Here is a 24,060-nt window from a genome sequence, read left to right on the forward strand (position 1 = left end):
GACCTATTTAATAATCAACACAGTCTTTTAGGGGGCTTCCCAGGTGGCGCTAGTGGTAAAGAATCTACTTACCAATGCAGGAGAAGCAAGAAGTCAGGGTTCACTCCTTGGGTCAGAAAGATCCCCTGGAGTAGGAAATGGCAACCCACTCCAGTATTCTTGCGTGGAAAATTCCATGGACAGAGGAGCCTGGCGGGCTACGGTCCATGGGGCTCCAGAGAGTTGGACCTGACTGAGCATGTGTGTATGCACGCGTGCATGCACATGCACACACACACACACACACACACACACACAGTCTGTTAGGTGATAAAATATACTGGTTTCATTACTTTAAAAAATGTTTCACCCAAAGTTTGTGAGTACTTATTACTACTGTTATTCTCATTTGAAAAAATCAGATGCCAGATCTTACTTCATAATAAATTTTAATGTCTTCTGACCTTTATCTTCTTACCCTGTACTACTGCCCTTCTTTATTCTGACATGCTAACTTCGTGTGAGCAGATGATTAAGATGAGATATTTATTTGATGATATGAAAGTGGGGGGGTTCAGATATTCTGGGCTACTACATACTTTCATCCAAAATGCAATAGTTATGCATAAAAAAAGCATCTGTCAAATGATATCTACATAGTAGTTATACCAGAAAACAGTTTAAGTGATATCTTTTGTGTCATAAGCTAAATCCTAATAAATTTAAAAAGATTTAAATCATAGAAAGTATGTTTTCTGACCAGAATGGGATGGAAATCAGTAATAAAAAGAGCTTCTTCATCCCTATTTAAGGTGTTTATGAAAAACCTAAAGCTGATATCATACTTAATGGTGAAACATTGAATGCTTTCTCCCTAACTGGGAACAAAAATGTGTATTCATTCTTACCAGTTCTATTTAGCATTGTTCTGGAGGTTAGGGCCAGTGCCGTATGGTAAGCAAAAGAAATTAAAGACAATTAGATGAGAAAGAGAGAAGTAAAACTGGTGGATTGTTTTGGTTTTGTTTTTTGCCGATGTCATGAGGACCTAATAGAAAATCCAGTGGGTCTATAGAACAGCTAATATGCCCTAATTAGTGAGTTTTTTAGCAAGGTTGATGATTACAAGATCAATATATAGATATTTAGGGATAAGTCTGACAGAAGATGTGCAAGACTTTTATATTGAAAACTGTAAAACATGATGGAGAAAAATGAAAGAAGATAGATGTGAGAGAAATTAGAAAACCAAGTATTTTTAAAATATTGCATCTTCCTAAGTTGTTAGATGCATCACAAACAAACTCAAAATCTCAACAGACCTTTTTAAAAATAACTAGTAAGCAAATTTAAAAATTTATGTGAAATTACAGAGGACCAAGAAGAGCCAAAACAACTTTGAAACAACTTAAGATGAAGGATTAACACTATGTGGTATCAACACTAAAACTACAGTAATCAGGACAGTGTGTTATTAGTGTCAGGATAGGCAAATAGATTAATGGAATAGAATAAAGAGTCCAAAAATAGACCAATAAATATATGAACAATTAATTGTCAATGAAGATGCAAAAAGGCACTTCACTGGAGAGAGGATCATCTTTTCAAATTCGTCAAACAAATGGTGCGAGAGCAATTGGCTTTTTATGCCAAAAAATGGGACTTCCCTGGTGGCTCAGATGGTAAAACGTCTGCTTACATTGCGGGAGACAGGGTTCAATCCCTGGGTCGGGAGGATCTCCTGGAGAAGGAAATGGCAACCCATTCCGGTATTCTTGCCGAGAAAATCCCATGGACAGTGGAACCTGGTAGGCTACAGTCTGTGAGGTCACAAAGAGTCCGACACAACTGAGCGACTTCACTTTCACTTATGAAATGATATTCTGAAATGCCTTTCACTTGAGAATCTCTAGTATATATTTACAAATTGACTTGAAGTTACTCTGGTTTAATACTGTAAATACTCAGAAATGTATTCTTATTTTTACCATTGTCTCTAATTATATAGTACTAAATATGTGAACTCTAATTGAGTAATACTGACTTCCTAAATTTAAAGATGTACACATTGTAAAAATGAAATTGCACTTAAATCTTTTTTATAAGAAAACTCAGTGTTTATATAATTTGCTGTTTTAGATCTTAATTTTCTTTATTTAGTGACACGTATTTCTAAAAAATAATTAAACAGGTGACTCAATTCTAATATTACTGGATAATGATGATTCTCCAGCTCAGATTTATGAAAATTCCCATCATAAAATATTTCTGTTTTCTCTGTAGGACTTTGAGGCCTGTAGTACTAATTTTATTATACTGTATGCTTAATGTATTCAGTATTTTGCCCTGTACTCAAAATGCCATTTCCCTCTCTCTATAGCCTGCACCAGCATGGACTACTTTTAGAGTTGGCCTATTTTGTGGAATATTCATTGTATTGAATATTACTCTTGTGCTTGCCGGTGAGTAGTTTAAATTTTGAATTAAATTATTCTTACTGATCTGCTTATGTCATATTCTGTCCTTCTAACAAAGCTACCACTCAACTGCCAAAGCTACTGAAAGAGAAATCTGTCAGGGTTAAGTCTTTTGTTTGTATAACTGATGGGGAAGTGGGTGTTGGTTGGTTATTTTGGTTCTTTTTTTCCTTTTGGATATAGTTACCCCTTAAACATTGCTAGTTTATGACTCTATTCTCCGTCATTTTCAGGGTTCAGTTATCAGGAACCTCAGCTCCCTTGATCACAGATGAGAGTAAATAAATATTACAAAATTTACGCGCTAAACAAGCTCATTTACTTTGCTTTTTGGAGACTCTCTTGTATCATTTCTAGAAACTATTTACAATTACTTTGCATATGACTTTAAGAAACTTGGTTATATAATATTCTATTCTATAGAATTTAAAAATTATAAAGAGGTAGGAGGAATTGGAAACAAGTGCATTCCCAATGTCAAGAAATGATATAACAAGGAAGGCATAATCTTACTAAACCACCTAGCAGCATTTGACTTACCTCTCAGCAGCATTTGACATTGTGGATCACTCCTTGAAACCTTTTCTTTAGTTGATTTTGTTGGGAAACCACACTCTGCTGGTTTTCTTATTAAACTTCGCTGGCAGTTTTTTCCCATTCTCTGGGGAGTACCTCTGAGTTTAATGTTCAAATCTTTCTCTTTCTACATGCATTTTCTAGCTAGGTGATCTTATTCAAGCCTATGGCTAAAACTATCATCTGTATGCTAATAACTCCCAAGCTTATATACTTTTTCCTCTGAAATGATATCTCATTGGCTACTTAGAGTCTAATAAGCATCTTAAACTTAGATAGACAAATTTTTTTAATCACTAAATACGCTTTCTCTTCCATATAGCATCACCTCTCACCAGTTTCTCAAGCCAGAAACCTTTAACCTTTTCCCTCATACTCATTTTCAATCCATCACCAAATCCTGTTGCCCTGTCCTCAATAAAGTTCTGAACCTGTCCACCCCGACCAATACCATCCCTGTCTAAACAACCATTTGCTTAGTATACTGCAACAACCTTCTGAACTTGTCTCTGTGCAACCACTCTTGCCTCTTTATAGTTAGCAGTGTCTTTTTGTGGCTTTTTTTTTTTTCAGTGCAGGTTAAATCTAGTTCTGTATCTTTAGGGATGAATGCAGTTTACTTACATAGAATGCATGGAAATACTACAATAAAAAAGAACTTAGTCCTAGATTGATTATCAAGCTAACTGTTATGGGAAAAACACGGACTTATTTTCAAAAGGCCTTGCCTGGGTTGCAGTCCCAGCTCAACTATTTGTTAATTATTAATTTGCTAATTGACTTTAAGGACATCACGTAAGTTCTCCAAAACAATTTCCTCACTTGTTAAATGAGTTAAATACCTTAAATTTACAGCATTGTATGAGAATTCATTCAACAAGTAAATTTTATATATCTATGATTAGGCTTGCTACCTTAAGATAAATAAGAGAATTACTTTCCTCATGAAGCTTATTGTTACATAAGGGAGATTGAGACATATTAAAACAATAATAATAGACTACAAAATAGAAAGTATTTTCTAAACAGGTCAAGGGAACAAGTGATTACTTTCAAATGAGAGCTTCAGGGAAGACTTTATTAAAGAAATGGTATTTATCCTGGGCATTGATGAAATAAAAGGCATTCCAAGAGAAAGAGACAGATGAGCAGAGATTTAGTTGGCCTTTCTAGAGGGTGAAGCATAAGAGGAGGGAATAAGTTTTGAAGGAGAGAAGTGGTAAATTCACCTAAGGTGAAGAAGAGTATTAGATGATACAAATGAAAAGATACCTTGAAACCAGTTCATAGACATCAGCTAAGAGGTATAAGTAAAGCATTTATAGGTGTGAAATACTATGTCAATTTGAAGTATATGTCGTATGAGATGGAAGTTGTTCTTTCTATAGGAAAAACCTTACTATTCTGTGTGTGAAATTTTTTCTTTCCAAGATGAGCATGGTGTTATCATTATTACCATCATTAAATAAGACAAAAGAATAGATAAATAAGCTTCATTCTTTTTATGTGACTGAATTGAAACATTTTCTTAAATTCAGGGACATGTTGGGGGTTTGTTTTCTTTCATATATGTAGCCTGTGTTCTTGTGAGACAGTCTGGTTTGTTTCCTAATGTGTGCTTTATGCATTTAGCATTGTGCATTTATGTTCTCTCCCCTCAGAACCCTTCTTTGTTTAATCTTTGTGTGTCTGTGAGATAAATACGGTTAAAGCCAGCTGTCTATCCTTATTTATCTCCCAGCGGTTACTTAAAAGATAACAGAGTTGAGAATTGAGAGAGAAACTCAGCAGTAGTAATGCATGTACAAGCATGATTCTTTTTTCAAACACTGACATGATAAAATAGTGTGCATAATTGCTGTAGTTCCTCAAGGGGACATGACCTAATATTTAATAATTTGTCTGAAACTCACCTATTCCAGATATTTAGTGTTATGAAGATGAAAAGTTATCTGCTCAGATTTTTTAAAAACTTTTTCTTGTAGTTTCCTGGTAACCTATATTTAATTGATATAATAATAATATGTCACATTTCACTTTTTGGTTGAACAGAGTTAAGGGTTGATCATTAAAAGTGCATGAGGGAAACCTTCTACACTGTTGGTGGGAATGTAAATTGGTACAGCCACTATGGAGAACAGTATAGTAGTTGCTTAAAAACTATAAACAGAGCTACCATATGATCTAGCAGTCCCACTCCTGGGCATAAACCTGGAGAAAACCATAATTCAAAAAGATACATGTACCCCAGTGTTCGCTGCAGCACTATTTACAATAGCCAAGACATGGAAGCAACCTAAATGTTCATTGACAGAGGAATGGATAAAGAAGATGTGGTACATATATACGATGGACTATTACTCAGCCATAAAAAAGAATGAAATAATGCCATTTGCAGCAACGTGGATGGGCCTAGAGATTGTCATATTGAGTGAAGTAAGTCAGACAAAGAAAGACAAATATCGTATGATACCACTTATATGTGGAATCTAAAAAAAATGGTATAAACAAAGTTATTTATGAAAAAGAGTTATACATGTAAAAAACAATCTTATGGTTACCGGGGTGGGGATGGGAGAGAAGGATAAATTGGGAAGTTGAGATTGACATATACACACTACTGTTTATGAAATAGATAACTAATAAAGACCCACTGTGTTGCACAAGGAACTCTCTTCAGTACTCCTGAGTAACCTATGTGAGAAAAGAGTCTTAAAAAAGAATGGATATACGTATGACTGATTCACTTTGCTGTATAGCAGAAAGTAACACAACATTTTATGTCGACTATGCTCCAATAAAAAAATTTTTTTTAAGTGCATATGAGTGTGAAATAGCAAGTACTTGCATACTAGTGGTAAGAGTATTAATTGTTGCAGTCTCTTTAGAAAGCTGGCAATATATATAAAAATTTATAATACAATCAGTTTGATTAAACATATTATTCTTATAAGTTTATCTTATAAACATACTTGTACCTGAGCACAAAGACATGTATGAAAGGAGGGTATTCATTGTCATTTTGTTTATAATAGCAAAATTCTAAGAATGTCTCAAATGTCTATCAGGAACTGTTTAAAAAAAATTATATGATCTGAAGTTTAAATGAAACTGCGTTAATGCACTTTAGAGAGGAGGCAAGTGCAAAATATTTAAAAAAAAAAAGATGCTGGAAAAAGTTGAAAGCATCCAATGAAATGATGTAGTTAGAAAGGCACGAAGATGGTGCATGAAATGCAGAAGAATAACATCAGGAGATCTACTTGGCAGTATCTACCAAAACTGAATATATGCTATAGTGGGTTGTTTCTCCCTTTTGGCTAATGTGAATTTTGTTGCTTTGAACACATGTATACATGGATTTGTTTGAGTACCAGTTTTCAATTTTTTGAATATATACCTAGCAGTGGAATTGCTTAATTATATGATAATGCTTTTTAACCTTCTGAGGTGCCACCAAATTATTTTCTACAGAGGCTCCACCTTTTTCTGTTTCCACCAGCAATTTATGAGGATTCTATTTTCTTCACATTCTCATCAATACTTGGGAATTTCCTTTTTTTTTTTAATTATAGCCATCCTAGTGGGTTTGAAGTAGTATACTTATATGGTTTTGATTTGCATTTTTCTAATGACTGATGATATTAAGCATCATTTCATGTGTTTATGTATTTTCTTTGGAAAAATGTCTGTCCAAGTAATTTTGGTGGCTCAGAAAATAAAGAGTCTGACTACAGTGCAGGAGACCCGGGTTTGATTCCCTGAGTCAGAAAGAGCCCCTGGAGAAGGAAATGGCTACCCACTCCAGTATTCTTGCCTGGAGGATTCCATGGACAGAGGAGCCTGGTAGGCTTACAGTCCATGGGGTCATAAAGAGTCAGACCCAACTGAGCAAATAACTCTTTCTTTCACTTTCAATGACTAATGATATTGAACATCTTTTCATGTGCTTATTGGCTGTTTGTATATTTTCTTTGGAAAAATATCTGTCCAAGTCCTTTGTCCATTTTTTAATTGAGTTGTCTTCTTATTGCTAATTTGCTAGAGTTCTTTATATATTCTGGATACTAGATCCTTATCAGATACATAATTTGCAAATATTTTCTCCCATTTTTTAGATTATCTTTTTCTTTTCTTGATAATGTCCTTTGATATACAAATTTTTTAATTTTGATGAAGTCCAATTTATCTGTTTTTGATGTTGTGTTACTCATGCTTTTGGTGTCATATCTTAGAAGCCATTGCCCAATCCAGCCAAAGTTCTGCAGGTTTACCCATATATTTTCTTCTAAGAGTTCTATAGTTTTAGCTCTTATATTTAGCTTATTCATCCATTTTGAACTAATTTTTGTACATGCTGTGAAGAATGGAGTCAACTTCATTCTTTTGCATGTGAATAACCAGTTGGTGAATAACCAATTGTCTCTGCATTATTTGTTGAAGAGAATATTCTTTTTCATTGAATAGTCTTGGCTCTCTTGTTGAAAATCAATCAACCATAGATGTATAAATTTTTTTTTCTCAGCTCTCACTGTATTTCATTTGTCTGTATGTCTATGTTTACTCCAGTAGTATTTGGGAGTAAAATTTGAAATCGTGAATTGTGAGTCCTCCACCTTTTTTATTCAGTATTGTTTTGGCTGTTACCTGGGGACCTCTTATAATTCCACATGAATTTGAGTATCAATTTTTCATTTCTGCCAAAAGAAAAAAAGAGTCATTAGAATTTTGATACAGATTGTATTGAATCTGTAAAGTACTTTGAGTAACATTGCCATTTGAACGGTATCGCATCTTCCAATCCATGAATATGGGATTTCTTTCAGCATTGTTTTGTAGTTTTCAGTGTACAAGTCTTTCACCTCCTTGGTTAGATTTATTCCTTGATGTTTTATTCTTTTGTATGCTCTTGTAATTGAAATTATTTTCTTAATTTCATTTGACTGTTCATTGCTGGTGTATGTAAGGACAACTGAATTTTGTGTGTTGATCTCGTAGACTGCAATTTTGCTGCATTTATTAGTTCTAGTAGTTTAACTGCGTATTCTTTGGGATTTGCACTTATTTTTGTTTCCTGACTGTTGTAATGTATATGTGTTCTTTGCTTGGGAATCAGTATATAAAACTATATACACATTTTAAAAAAAATTTTAACCACCTAACTAATCTTCTTGTTACCATACTTATTCCTTTGCAATCTGTTCTTCACATGACAGATAGAGTAGCCCTTTAAAATTATTAGTCTGGCTGTATCACTTATATGCAAAACCTTTCATTTGCTTCATACATCTGAGTAAAAGCTTAAATCTTGGCAAAGTACTACAAATCCTACCTCATATGCCTTTAGGTAACTTTTTGCCACTTTACCTCTCATTCATTACAGTCACAGTGGACCTGATCTTCTTCCTGTCCCTGGACTACATGAGGCTTATACATATCTTAGGGTTCTTTGTACTTTCCCTCTACTTGGAGCCTCCGTTCCTCCAGATACTCATACAAGTTAGTCTTTATTTCCTTCACATGAGTCAGTCTGTCTTTCCTTCACACAAGCCAGTCTCTATTTCCTTAAGGTTCCTGCAAATATCATCTTCCAACCACCCTACCTAAAATACACCTAACAGTCTTTATCCCTTTACTGTTTTCTTCAAAATTCTTATCTGACATTATATAGAATAGAACTTTCCTGAAGACAGTTATTTTGTCTGTTGCTCATTATTGAATCTCCAGGTTTTAGAATTATGTCATATATAATGAGCACCCCATAAACATTTGTCAAATTAATGAAGACATTGATTTTCATCAAGTAAAAGGAAAAAGAAACTGATACATACTGAATATTCATAATGGACCAAACAGTGTTTTAGCCATTTTGTTGTTCAGATTTAATCTTCTTAACAAACTTATGAGAATAGATATTCTCCCCCATTGACCAACAAGGAAACGGAGAGTTAGAAAAATTAAATACGCCCTAGTAAATATAAGACTTGAAATCTGGTCTATAGTATTTGACTCCAAGTATAAAATTTCAAGTGAGCACTAACAGTAAATTTTATAGTTACTTGGAAAATTGAGAAATTGGTTGCCAAACTGAAATTTTTGGCACATAGGCTCAAAATGAAACATATTGATTCAGTCAGTTTATGAACAGATGAGAATCTGACTCTTAAATAATGTAGAAATAGAATTGGTCAAAAGAAGGAACAAGGCCGTTTCAAGTACAGGGAACAACTTAAGTAGATGTGAAAAGTGAATTTGTTCAAACAATAATAAAATTTATCAGGCAGTAAAAATTAATTTAGGGGCACTATGGGATAAGTTTGGGGGAAGTGAGTTGGAGATGAGATTGTGAGGAACTTGAATCGTGAGGCTCACATGTTTGAACATTATAATTATTGGAGAGCTATAGGATAGTAGTGATACTGAACATTTGTATGGGCATATGGACAGTTGAATGTAGTAATTTAAGAGTTTGGGCCTTGGAGCAAAACTGAGTTAAAATCCTGGCACTGCCCTATACTAGCTTGGTAACCCTGAGCAAATTATTTAACTTCTCTGTGCTGTAGTTTCCTTGTCAATCAAATGGAGATAATGGTTTTTAACTCACAGAGCCATTGTGAAGATTAGACAAATTGTTATATGGAAAGATACAATCCTTAGTACGTAGTGAATAAACATTCTATAAATACTGTTGTCATCTATATGACATTTCAACTTTCACATTGCTTTCATGTATACTGTTTCTTATAATTTTCATAGTAACTCTGAAGTAGATGTTACTATATCCAGCTCAATGATGGCCAAACCAAAGCCAAAGAAGTTTTGTCATGCCAGAAATTTCTCAGCTGAGCTGATGATTCTAAGCTATTTCACCATGGATAAGTAGGCTGAAAGTCAAATTTTCCAGAAAAATTATTCTGGTAGAATTTTGCAGAGTGAAATGAAGAGAAGAACCTTGAAGCAAGTTTATCAGGCTCTTGAAATAACCTAGGATTGCATTTTGAATATTAAAAATTCCTCTGCCAGGGCTATATCATTGAGAAGAGAAAAGACAGTTAAAGGACATGTTGCAGATTTCCTGACTAACCAGTTAATTGATGTTCTTTCAGCTATATTTAAACTTGAAACAGATAGAAATATATGGCCCTTGATAAGAATCTATCGGGGTGGCTTTCTTCTGATTGAATTCCTTTTTCTACTGGGCATCAACACGTATGGTTGGAGACAGGCTGGAGTAAATCATGTGCTCATCTTTGAACTTAATCCAAGAAGCAATTTGTCTCATCAGCATCTCTTTGAGGTAATCAAACCAGATATAATATCCTATGAATACAGTTTTCATTAGCTATGTGGCTGGTTTAGTGGGTACTAAACTCTATTTTCTATTTGAAGGGGATTATTGATGTAATAATTAAACCATTTTTCTTATCTTTGTTTTATTAAAGATTTTCTATGTAACGGTAAAAATAAAAATAATTTTCTTTGTCTTTCTCATCCTTTATCAGATTGCTGGATTCCTTGGGATATTGTGGTGCCTGAGCCTTCTGGCATGCTTCTTTGCTCCAATTAGTGTCATCCCCACATATGTGTACCCACTTGCCCTTTATGGATTTATGGCTTTCTTTCTCATCAACCCCACCAAAACTTTCTATTATAAATCCCGGTTTTGGCTGCTTAAACTTCTGGTAAGTCCAGAAATTTTGTTTCGTTTTTAGAGTGATATATTGATCATTGGCTTTTTCCAGAATGAAAACAAAACTCCTGTATTACCCAACTTCAGAAGTCATGTTCACATTGTAGTTTAAATGAGTGGTACCCCAGCTCCAGAAGCAAAGAACACAGTGTAACTGGTACACCTCATGTTGTGCAGTACAGTGGCCCCAAGGAAAGCACTCATGTATTTTTTTTTCCCTCCATAATGGAGTAGAGTGTCGAGATATTACAGTGATATTGGAAAGTGATAATAATTCATAATTAATTATTTTACTATACAGATTACTTAATCAACTGTGATAACATGTAGAACTTCGTTTCCTTTTTTTCAAGTGGTTAAACTATTATATACCTGTTAAATTACCATAAGTCATCAAATATTTTTATTTTGTGAAGTATTGGGTCTCTAAAAGCAGTAGGATTATCCTGTTAGATCTCCAAGTTTAGTTTGAAAAATTAATTTTTAAAATTCCATTTTACCTATTTCTTAATCTCAAAATCAAGCAGTCTTAGCATTAGGATATGAAATTTCCTGCAAAAATGGTAGCTATATTTTACATTTTGGGATATTGTAAAGATTGCTCTGGGAAGGAACTCCTGCTTACTCTCAAATTTAACCAGCTCTGTTTTGAAAATCAGTCGAGAATGTTTTAATATAATTATTTCATAGATTATAAAATACAACTAACAGTAGAGTGAAAATTAGTAATTGGCCAGTTTCCACAAACTTTCAAAATTCCCATAATTACTGTCTCACTTTTTTTTTTAACCTTGTGAAATAATACTGCCTTGAAAACTATAATTTTTTTTCTTTTTCCTTTTGTATGCCCCTTAGGGTTAGCAGAATTTTTGTTGTTGTGCTAAGCAGTATACTCTTTACATATAGCATTAACTAAATTTTTTATATCTAAAGATATAAAATATGACCTTTCTCTTAAAAAAACATAGTAAGCACTAAACAAATTAAAAGCAACCTATGTTCCAACATAAGTATTTATAGCAATATGGAAAAGAAAATGGGCCAGATCTTGATTTCCCTTCTCCCCAAGTTGATTGTTCATTTATTTGTATTTATTTGTATATCACAAATTAAGAGTCTCTGTCTTTTCCACAAACTTTATTGAATATAAATAAATAGCAAATCATTCCCTTTAAGTATAGCACCACTGGGTCTAATTTTAAGTTTGTATTCTGAGTGTGGAACTTAGCTATTGAGGTGTGTAATAAGTCATATCATCACCTTTAATGTGTTTTGTCATCATCTAGAAAAACATGCTTTTTAGAGGAATTTTTTTTGTAAGACAAAAATTTGGGTCATTTTTTTTTCTCATTGGAAATTTGTACTAAAAATCAATCATTTCCAGTTTCTACAACAATATTAGATTACCTTTGTTATTTTGAGGTCGTCATTTTATTTCTGGATTTTGTGTTATTTTCATAAAAATGTAATATTCTTCTGGTTACAAGGAAATAACTTCAAAATTATAAACACCTATTTTTCCTTCCTAAATTATTGTGAAATCTCTATAAAGTTATTTCAGATGAGATTTGGAAGACTTAGAAAATTCATGTGTTAATATGATTGCATCATTACAATAACAAAATAGTTCAGTTGTGTACATTATGTGCTAAGTGAGCATTTCCCCAGTGCATCCTTCTTTGTTTAAATAGGAAGCTGCTATGATTCATGCATGACCAGTTATTCTTATTAGTAGAATGATTCCCCATTGAGTAGATATTTATCTGTGCATCTGTTGTGTGTTAATAAATGAGAACTTGTTGATGGAATAGATTGGCAGTAATATTAGAAGAAGAAATAAGAGAATAGTAAAATATACTGTCAGAAGCAGTGACATACAGAAAGAAGCATTGTGGTTTGTTGTATTTGTAATAATTGTAAATAGTAAAAGCATTTATAGATTATTTTAATATTAATTGACCTATTGACCTATTTTTAATTCAAATCTCACTGAGAAAATTTACTCTTAGATTTATTTCTAGTGAATTAACAAGAATGTTTCTATGGTAGTTATGTTTCCCTGATACAGCTATTTTGAAAGCTTCATCCTAAAGTAAACTGCATTTCCCTTTCCTGTTTTTTTCTTTAATTTTTCATGGAAAAAGAACATGTCACCTGGCCATAGTGGTAGGCACTGGGTACCATTTATATTCATATTTTAATTTGAATTGATATGTTATTCCTCTCCCCGATTTTTAAGAAATTGATTTGTTTTGATATTAGTATTACATGTCAAACTAATAACAGTTTCTTCACATTCATTAGTTCATATATCCTCTATCCAGATCTGTATTTGTCCTCATTGTAATCCAATTAGGAAGCATAAAAAAATGCTTCAGATTTTCTAAACAAAGATATCAACTTATTCTTATAGAAGGCTGCATGAAGTTTTTAAATTAAGAATATTTTCCTATATTATTTTGGAATTGGTTTTTCTAATATTTTCTTTAGTTGTATAATAAAATTTTTACATATATCTCTGGTATAAGTACAGAAATGTTCTCATTTAATAATGCATTGTCTGGGCATTTTTATGTGTATCAGTTATTTTGTGTGTGTTAGTCGCTCAGTTGTGTCTGACTCTTTGCGACCCCGTGGACTATATATAGCCTGTCAGGTTCCTCTGTCCATGGGATTCTCCAGGCAGGAATACTGGAGTGGGTTGCCATGCCCTCCTCATCAATTATTTTATTCCTTTTAATAAACCATGAGATTGGAACTACTATTAATCCACATTTTATAATGAGGAAACCTAAGTTCAAAGAACTTAAGTAGGGTCCTACAGCCAGGATGTAATGGAGATGGGATGTAAGCTCAGGCATTCTGGGTCCATAACCTGTGTTTTTAAACACTACCATTTAACAGACCTGGTAGATTTTATATAAGATGTTTAACTTTGATTAGTGGATCAACTAATGAAATCTTAAAATCAGATTTGAAAGAATGTGATTATCTATAAGTAGAAATTAAGATTTCATCTCCTTAACTGTTTGTCTACATTAATTCAAAGATGATGTTAACATATATTCTTTGTAGTAACTTATTAGTTGCCTTTTTGTGTATGCGGGTAAAACATCAGATATCCAGATTGTTTTCGCTTTCTTAATACTGTTTCTCCGTTATTTTAATTAAAATCAAAGCAAAGTAGAAGTTGAAAGACCTTAGCCATAATAAGAAAGGAAGGAGAATTCTCACTTAAAAGGGGGAATCCAGAGAAATCTAAGATGAATTTGACCATGTGTTAGGGCCTGACTTATCAGGGAATTAACTATGTTCTGTTTATTTTCATCTTCATCTCTGCTCACTACACCTCTGACCAGACTACTTGCTCACTTCTTTTTAAATATTTCCAGGGTATTTCGTTTGCCTGTCTGTAATAGCAGTTACTACATGGTGCTGTCAGTATTTCTTTTGGTGTTTATTTGCCCAAAGGGATTGTGGGTGATACAGGCCATGTTTTATTTATTCAGTACCTTCACAATGCTTGACATATAATAAATACTTAATGAATCTTTGTTAAATGCATGAATGACTATGATTAAGTTCATTGGTTCTCCTATACAAACATTAACCACTCCCTCCTTTCTTTATTTTTTCATCTTCTCTCTTCTGTAATTTTTCCCTTCCTCCCAGTTTCTATTTTATGCTACTCCTTTCCTTTCCTAGTCCATCCCTCTGTTTCTTTGTTTCTTATTTAATACACCTTCCTACCTTTCTGCTCTTACAGAGGTTTTCTCTAATAGCCAGGTTATAAGGCTAGGTTTGGCAGGTTGTGACAGTTAATGGTAGTCTGTCTCATGTCAGTGAGAAATGAGAAATTTGCTCTAGGCTACCAGTTTCACAAAAGTCCACGTTTCACAAAAAAGTTCACGACTAGAGACTGAGTTAAACTTCCTGATCCTTTGCTGTTACATCATAACTTGTTCTCTTGTTTCTGTCTCTTGGAATCCTTTAAATCCATTCTATACCTAGAGTTTCTTAAAATATTATACAAACTGGTGCCAGAACCTCTTTGTGCATAAATGATTAACATCTCAATCCCTAACACCTCCTACCCCACCCTACCCTGCAAAAAAAAAAAAGTTTGCTGTATCTGGAGCTTATGGTTGCAGATGATAGTATCTATTCTAGCTTACTGAAAGAGTAAGCAAGTGATCAAAAGGTTAAACCATGGACTCAAGATAGGTCAGCTCTGGAAAGTAATGTTTTAAAGCCTATATTGTATCCTGCAGACCCCTGCTCTAATTTTTAAAGCTCCAGGATAGCTGTTGCCCAGGATTGATTTATAACAAAACCGTTTATTGCTTCCCTGGAATAATCAAAGAAATTATTTAGAGAAAGGATAGAAAGAACCAGCCAAGTCTGAGAGAAGAGGGCTGTAGTCTCCCAGGCTGGATATGTCTAGTAAATACCTTGATGGCAGGGGAGCTGTAAACTCATTTTCTCAAAACAGTTGCTTAGAATTCTGTCTTTTAGGAGTTCATTTTCACCTGTGTGAGATAGAAAGTGTCTAACAGGGTAAGAAGCAAAGCTGCCTTCAGCCCATCTTCACTTCACTCAAGGCCTTTCAAGGCAAGTTGGTACAGTTTGAGCCTCTTTCTGGTGAGAAGTATCTAACTCCTCCCTCTGCGATGCCAGGATTTTCCTTTGCAGTGGTAAACAGGCTTCTGCAAAATAGGGTTAAAAGGCATTATCTTCTGTAAAATGGGGATATAGATAACACCTAGCACATAGAATTTGTTATAGTTAATGGATTATAAGAAATGCATCATGAGAAAAATACACCACATGGGTTAGTGTTCAAGACATATAACCTGAATTTATTTATCATTGTTTTCATAATAGTGGGGTGTGGGCTGGTTTTTATGACATAATTTCAAGACAGTTATGATCATTGCCATGGCATTAGCGAAACGAAAGTGACTTTGGTTAGGGAATAAGACATACTTTAGCCGAGGTACTATCTTTCCCTTCCTACCTTTTGTAGGCAAAGAAGATTTTTGTATTCAGTTAGCTAAGATGGGAGAATGTTCCAGAAATAATCATAGCACATGGGTCTCCAGCAAATTTATCTTAGACCTTAATGGTAAATGTCCTCTCAGTGCATTTCTGCCATTCTCTCTGCTTTCAACTTCAGCTCTTCCTACCTCTCTGCTTTCTGTTTTTTGACTCTTGCTCTTGCCTTCCCCCCGCCCCACCCTTTTAATTTCTTTCTTAGTGATCTATTCAACTCATTCTTTTCATTACTAATTTTGAACCTAACTATTGTTGCCAGGTACCCTGTGTTTGTGATTGGTTCATTGGTTTACATTTCATCAACTAAATCATGCTTCAGAGTCAGACACAAATTAGATATATTTAATATGAATTTTCTTGTTTCTTTGTTTTCTGTTTTTTTTTTCTTTCTCCTAGTTCCGAGTGTTTACAGCCCCCTTCCATAAGGTAGGCTTTGCTGATTTCTGGCTGGCCGACCAGCTGAACAGCCTGTCCGTGATACTAATGGACCTGGAGTACATGATCTGCTTCTACAGCTTTGAGCTCAAATGGGACGAAAGTGAGGGCCTGTTGCCAAATGAGTCAGAAGGTAGGGTATGAATGTGCATCCACACTACTGAACTGCCAGTGTAAACCAAGAAATATTGGGAATGATAACTGAGAAATTTAAGCTCATCCAATAATATTACAAACTTAATTAAATGTACTTGGCACTGTTTTAGCAGTATCTTTATCCGATATAATTTGGCTCTTAAATTATATAATTTTAGCCACTCATTTGCCAGGAGATTTACAACTTACATTTAAAGAATTCTAAAGCTAAAAAACTTCTAGTACATCAGTAATTATATCACAGATGCTCTAGTGTCAACAATTGCCATCACAGTATTGCTTTATGATGATCAAAAATACTGATTATTTAGAAATTAGATCAAGTGCTTTGAGCAAGTCATTAGAGGTTGTTTTTTAGTTCTTATTGGAGACCTCCTTGTTTTCCTTTTGGCTCTTTTTGTCACTCTTACTATCGCTTATGCCAGGTATTCTAGTTAGGGAATTTTGCCTTAATGATGAAGACCAAATTTAGACAGATTATGTAACATCTGACTAATGAAAGTTAATGATGCCAGGGCCAACACAGATTTTCATTGACTTCCAGCAAATCACAACTCTGTTATATGTGGAGCCACTATGATATATTTCCAGAATTTGAAGAAAATTGATTTACCAACTCTGTTCTTCTCATTTTAAAAATGTAAACTCTGCCCTTTGTTTTTTGTTGTTGTTGTTGCTGCTGTTGTTTGTTTCTTTTGTTTTAAAGAACAAGAGTGTGGACAACCCATAATGGATATGTTGTAGTGGTTTGAAGTTCATAAAATTGACTGTCATCAACAGTGACATCTGTAGGTTTTCCAGATGTTCCAGGTTACAGAGCTCACTAATTTTTTTCCTCTTTGATTAGTGTACTCAACTTCTGTCTTATAGTTTTACTACACTCCTCTAGAGGAGTGTACAGTGTACAAAGCTGATTACAAAGGGGCCTTTCCAGGTGGCTCCAACAGTAAGGAATCCGCCTGTCAATGCAGGAGACCTGGGTTCAATCCCTGGGCTGGGAAGATCCTCTGGAGAAGGGAATGGCAACCCACTCCAGTATTCTTGCCTAGAGAATCCCATGGACAGAGGAGCTTGGCGGGCTACAGTCTGTGTGGTCACAAGAGTCAGACACGACTGAGCACGCACACAAAGGCATGGATTACAAAACTGTAAATCTGAGTGGGCAGATTTTTATAAGCTCCCACTGTGTATTTTACCTTCTCTCCTCAGCTTACCGATCACTAAAAAGTTTAATATAATAGTTGCAAAAAAAAAAAATGATTCTGAAAAGCAGGTTCTCTGCTCTTAAAGACTTCCTAATGGTTACAGTATATGCAGTATATGACTAGATGATGTGAACAAGTTGTTTTTTTTAATTGTAATCTTTTCTTCTTTGAAATCTTCACAGAACCAGAAATTTGCCACAAATATTCATATGGTGTGCGGGCTGTTGTTCAGTGCATTCCTGCTTGGCTTCGCTTCATCCAGTGCCTGCGCCGATACCGAGACACAAAAAGAGCCTTTCCTCATTTAGTTAATGCTGGGAAATACTCCACGACTTTCTTCACGGTGACGTTTGCAGCTCTTTACAGCACTCACAAAGGTATTCAATGGTTGTGAAAAGATTTTTCAAAATCCAGATTTTCACCACTTGAATCTGTTTCTTAATCTGGTTACCTTTCCATTTGTCATGCTTTTTTTCCCCATTGAATTTCCAGTCCCCTCAGTTATAGTAGTTTGTCCTTGAACACAATTTTAGCCTCATTCCAGTATTTACTAACAAGTACCATTGAAAAGAATCAAAGTCATACAGAATAGGAAGGATTTGTGATAATGTTTGAAATCCTGAATTATGTTTATTTAATGGGTTCAATCCAAGACACTTTGGATTTTCATTTGGTTTTTTAGACTTCTTGTTCATTAATGAGGTTGGGAAATGCTAGGTGAAAAAGATTCCCTCTGGCAGCCATGTATATTTTTATTCGTTTCCCTTCACCAAGTAGTAGCGTTTGTTTCCAGCCTATTTAACTGCAAATTGAGTTCTCTGATCTCTCTAGTTTCTTATCTCCATGGCAACTAGTTATTACTTGAGACTGTTCTTCTGTTGGGAGGAGAAAAAGGCTTTTAGGTTCTGAGCCACATGCAGTCGCTCCTTTTGAATTTTTAACCTTCTTCTAAGAACTGTCAATCAAAGATCTCACTTGCTTTTACTAAAATGCCTTCCTTCTTTGTTTAAATCAGTGTCAGCCTACACCTTAGAAGCTGCACTCTCATCTAAAGAAACGTTACCAGTTGAAATGACTATAGTTATTTTTAGATAGCTTGATAAAATTTTTTCTGGTGGTGTTTAATTGAGATGCTGTATTTAGGAGCCCTGCCTAGTGCTCTAGAAGTGCTGCTGTGTGTCTGATGGTCTTGAAAGATTAGGGTGATTTTTTTTTTTTTAAAAACTTGAGATTTGGTCCAATAGAACACCTTATTGATACTTCCACTTTTTGCAGTAGATTCCGTGATTGCAGTAATATTGATAATGTAGCCAATAATTTTACCACTAAGAAGAGGTACTCTTGTTAAATGATATAATTTAACTAAGTACCTCAGTGAAAGAGTCATATCCTAAAGCTCCCTTACTTTTTCCTTTTATAACTCCTCTCTCATGTGCACTTACTGTTGGCTAGCTCCTCAGACTCTCCGTTGTACATGCTTGTTTGTTGGCCTGGGATACTTAACATTGTGTACTCAATTGTGTATTTTAGCCTTTCTGCAGGTCTCTTCCTTCAAGGATTACTCCTCTAAATTGCCAGCCATTCCATCAACCCTGACTCTGTCCTGTAGGCAGTAAGACTGATATTTCTGTACTGGAGTAGAAGGGGTATTGGGAATACCCTCTAGGCAAAAAGCCACAAACTCAGAATTTTTACTCTTTATTGCCAGTGTCTTTCCAAAGTAAGCTCAGGCTTTTTGCCTGCTTTTGGTGGCTTCCCAGTATGTTTTAATAGTTATTCTTTTTTTTTTTACTTAACAATATTAGGTTCGTTTCAGGTGTATATTGTAGTGGTTCAGTATTTTTATACAAAGTGGTCATAATAAGTCCAGTTACTGGCTATCACCATATAAAGTTATTACAGTATTACTGACTATATTCCCTATGCTGTACATTAGATCCTTATGACTTACTTATTTTATAACTGGAAGTTTATACCTCTTAGTCTCCCACACCTATTTCATTCATCCCGTCCCCTACCTCCCCTTTGGCAACCACCAGTTTGTTCTCTGTATATATGTCTACTTCTGTTTTGTTATATTTGTTCTTTTTTTTGGTTTGTTTTTTTTTAGGTTCTACTTACAAGTGAAATCATACAATATTTACCGTTCTCTATCTGACTTATTTCACTTAGCATAATACCCTCTATCACCCCACTCCAGTACTCTTACCTGGAAAATCCCATGGACGGAGGAGCCTGGTAGGCTGCAGTCCCTGGGGTCGCGAAGAGTCAGACATGACTGAAGTAACTTAGCAGCAGCAGCAGCAGTACCCTCTATGACCATTCGTGTTATGAGAAGTAGCAAGATTTCATTTTTTATGACTGAATAATATTCCATTCTGTGCATATACCACATCTTTATCCATTCTTCTATTGATGGATGCTTAGACTGCTTTCATACCTTGGCTGTTACTAATGAGGCAGTGAACACAGTGGTGCATATGTCTTTTCAAATTAGTGCTTTTGTTTTCCTCAGAAAAATTCCCAGAAGTGAACTTGCTGGGTTGTGTGGTATTCCTGTTTTTATTTTTTTAAGGAATCTCCATACTGTTTTCCTTAGTGGCTGTACCAATTTAAATTTCCACCTACAGTGCACAAGGATTCCCTTTTCTCCACATCCTCTCCAACACTTGGTATTTGTTGTCTTTTTGGTAATAGTCATTCTGACAAACATAAGGTGATAAGTCATTGTGGTTTTGAATTGCATTTCCATGATGATTAGTGATGCTGAACATCTTTTCTTTTGCCTGACATCCATCTGGATGTTTTCTTTGGAAAAATATCTGTTCAGGACCTCTGCCCATTTTTAAAATAGGTGCGTTTTTCTGGATGGTGAGGTGTATGAGTTATTTGTATATTTTGTATGTTAACCCCTTATCTCACATGCTTAGTCTCTCAGTCGTGTCTGACTCTTTGAGACCCCATAGACTATAACCCACCAGGCTCCTCTGTTAATGAGGATTTACTAATTCTTACCTGTGCTGTGCTGTGCTTAGTCGCTCAGTCGTTTCAGTCTCTTTGCAGCCCTCCAGACTCCTCTGTCCGTGAAGATTCTCCAGGCAAGAATACTGGAGTGGGTTGCCATGGCCTTCTCCAGGGGATCTTCCCAACCCAGGTATCAAACCCAGGTCTCCTGCATTTCAGGCGGATTCTTTACCAGCTGAGCTATCAGGGAAGCCCTAATGCAGAATTAAAACTGAAAAGTGAGGTATTTACACAGGGGTATACTTAAGTATGTTAACTTCAGTCAAAACTTTTTGTTGTTGTGCATCAACTTATTGTGCTTTGCAGGTATGTTTTATTGGGGCTTCCCTGGTGGCTGAGATGGTAAAGAATCTGCCTGCAATGCAGGAGACCTGGGTTCGATCCCTGGGTCGGGAAGATCCCCTGGAAAAGGGAATGGCTACCCACTTCAGTATTCTTGCCTAGAGAATTCCATGGACAGAGGAGCCTGGCCGGCTGCAGTTCATGGGGTTGCAACTGAGCGACTAACACTTTTACTTTCACTGCCTAGAGCTGGTTTATATGTGTCTTCCTTTATGGAAATCTTTTTAAAAGAGACACTTATGATCACTTTGCATGTGTATGGTTGGGGTATTGTACCAGGTATCAATTATGAATGTGTTTGGTCTTTTGTTCAAGTAATAGCTGTTTACTGACTGAATTTGATTCATGTGCCCACAGACAAATTTTTAAACACACAAGCATTTTTTAGAGAGAGCATTGGTTGTATAGCCCAACCATATCCCTTAAATTAAAAAAAAACAGTGCAGAACAGTTTATATACTTCTATTAAAAGAACATTATAGTTGCTACATATTAAATATTTTTATCACTAATTTTTCTTTTTACCAAAAAGACAATTCAAAGTAATCTTTGACAGAAAATTTGACATTAAATGGTGATCAGAAGTAGAATCTGATTTCTCTTGTTTGCTTGGACAGTATTCCAAGCGAAAAGATACCAGAAAGCAGAGACTTTAGAAATGATCATTGAGCTAAAAGAACAGATTCTGTATGGTTAATGATGTAGATCTTTTTCTATTGAATGTATATGTATTATTGCAAAGGACACATTTTCTGAGGGGGGGGAAGTGTAGAAAATGGTGAGGTAACCTTGTTCAGACTCAGGAATCTGAGTCCTTTCAGAGAACTAGCCTACAAGAGTTACCATAGTAACAGCATTATTGGGGGCATTTTCAAGGTTGTGCCAAAGGTTATGTCCTATGCTTCATGGTTTGTAAAAATGGATGCACAAGAATTAACTTTATACTTAAAACCATTTTTTTCAAGTGAGGGAAGTATGATAATACTGCAGCTAGCCCTCCCTTGTAGTAAGAAGGAAACACACTTTAAGTGTGTCAGTATATTTTATTTTCCATCACTGATTTTAGAAACGCTCAAAGCCAATCTTATTTTAAGAATCCACTTTTCATTACAAGCCTAAATTAGAAGCCATTCCTACAAGTTTTTTTGTTGGAATTGGGAGTAGAGGAGACAGGAAGGTGTTGTAAATGGTTTTTGTGTGTTCTTGGGGTTTCTTGGCCTTGGCTAGGAAAAGCCAGTGGGAGGTACAATAATAGAAAAACCCATTATGTTGTTATTTCTAATCCATTGATGCAGTGAGAGTACTTCATTAGATTTTCTGTTTTTCATTTACAGTTTCTAACATTCTAAAATATTTATAAATTCTTAGTAGATTTTGCTCTTTGCTGTTCTCTGAATACATAGAAGGATAAAAAAGTTCTTTTAAAAATATTTCATATTTTACTTTAGACATTTTTGTTAGCATTTGTTAGCATTTACTATAACACATTTAAAAATACTTGGGAAAGAGATATTCTCTACTCACTTAAAAGCTGAGTTCATTTGTATTTGTTTGCCCCGTGGTTTTCCAGTGCCCAGATCCCTCATATCTTCTAGGGCCTGTCGTCTTTAGCATTCTGTAAGGCGCGCTGTGGCCCCTCACGAGGATTCCTCAGCAGTAGTTCAGCGCCTTCAGTGCAGAGTCCTTTCATTGTTCTGGGTGAGCACACATAGTCCTGAAGTGCTTCCTCTCCCCGGGTATGGCCTGTTGGTTACCCTGTTTCCACCCTGAATAATAGACTTCTATGCCAGAATTTCCAAATTTTAGTCTTGTTGCATTATAATAGAAACACAGTTTAGTGTTGTTGTTTTTTTAATCTCTGGGGAAACTTTTGTTTCATTAACTTTTTAAAGACATAAACAAACTTTTAAAAAACCACTCATTTGAATAATTGCTTTCATTTTGGACTTAATGTTGAAAGTAGCTCAAATCTTTAACCCTTTTGAAATTGGATACATGTTGCTGTAATTTTTCTAGCCTGACTAATAAGGCAGACAAGAGACAGATTATTTTAGAATTCACCATTTGTGAGCATTAGCTTAAATCTTGCTGGATGCTATAAAATCAAATATGAGATATTGTTTGTTTCTGATTGTTAAATTGACTTTAACAGTATTTCTTGAGTAACTTTCATCTACTCGGCATTGTGCTGATTTTAAATGGTTTTATAAATATTACACTAACAATCTCTTTTTACCTTAAATTGTTTTTAAAATATTAATTATAGATTTGAATAGATTATATTTTTGTATCATCTTTGTCATTTAAAAGAAAAAGCTTTTTAGAAAAACACTTATACTTTGATGCCATTTTTGTTGTCTTTTCTCTAATTACTTTTTGTTTTCTTAGTTGCTCTTTTAACTGATGTAATTTGTTAGCACTTCTGTGTAAATTGTGTTGCTTTTGAAATACTCATGCATAAAAATTTAAAGTTTAAAAACAATCTCTGTTATTTAGATACTAGTAGAGGATCTGTGATGTTTAAAAGAGAGGTCAAAATTATGAACTCAGTTTATGGAGCAATGTGTCTAATTAAAAGGAATTTAAAGACAATTACTTGCAAATAAAATTTTTAATTTTAACTTATAGATTATTTATCTTATGTATAATTTTATATGAGACTGTTATTAGTGAAAAGTATAAAATTGAGAAAAGTTACTGTTCTTAGGTATTTTCAGCAGAAAAAAAAAGGAAAAAGTGAGGAGCCAAATGAGTTACAAGGCTTTAAGTTCCTGCTCGGTATATGTTACTCTAGGGAATACAAGTAGTAGATTATATATGATCTCTTTCTTTCAGAGTTTCATAGTATAATACCGTAAGTGTACTAATCAGATATTGCTGCATGTTAAACCACCCCAAACTTCAGCAACTTAAAACAGCAGTAATTTATTCTTTATCTATGTGTAGATATTTATTCTCCTTTTTATCTGTAGGTCAGCTGGGAATTGTTGGGAACTAAATTAGACTCAGCTGGATTGCATGGCTTTCACACCACCATTTTCATTGGGTTTTTGGTGCTTCCCTGAAAGTTGGGTTTGAGTTGGTTGTATGTTTGTTCATTTTGGGGCCCCAGCCAAGGGGA

At 34.8% G+C, this 24,060-nt stretch overlaps 1 protein-coding gene across 1 annotated transcript in view; it reads left to right on the plus strand.

Moving 5' to 3' along the window:
- Positions 1 to 24,060, plus strand: part of XPR1 (xenotropic and polytropic retrovirus receptor 1) — a 200,392-nt gene that overhangs the window by 142,070 nt on the left and 34,262 nt on the right. The window contains exons 7-11 of the mRNA XM_043923014.1: positions 2,360 to 2,441; positions 10,139 to 10,329; positions 10,535 to 10,714; positions 16,174 to 16,345; positions 17,756 to 17,950. Of these exons, the coding sequence (XP_043778949.1) occupies positions 2,360 to 2,441; positions 10,139 to 10,329; positions 10,535 to 10,714; positions 16,174 to 16,345; positions 17,756 to 17,950 (820 nt within the window). The remainder of the gene's footprint in view (positions 1 to 2,359; positions 2,442 to 10,138; positions 10,330 to 10,534; positions 10,715 to 16,173; positions 16,346 to 17,755; positions 17,951 to 24,060) is intronic.

Source organism: Cervus elaphus, chromosome 14 (genome assembly GCF_910594005.1).
Source record: "Cervus elaphus chromosome 14, mCerEla1.1, whole genome shotgun sequence".
Taxonomy (NCBI): Eukaryota; Metazoa; Chordata; class Mammalia; order Artiodactyla; family Cervidae; genus Cervus; species Cervus elaphus.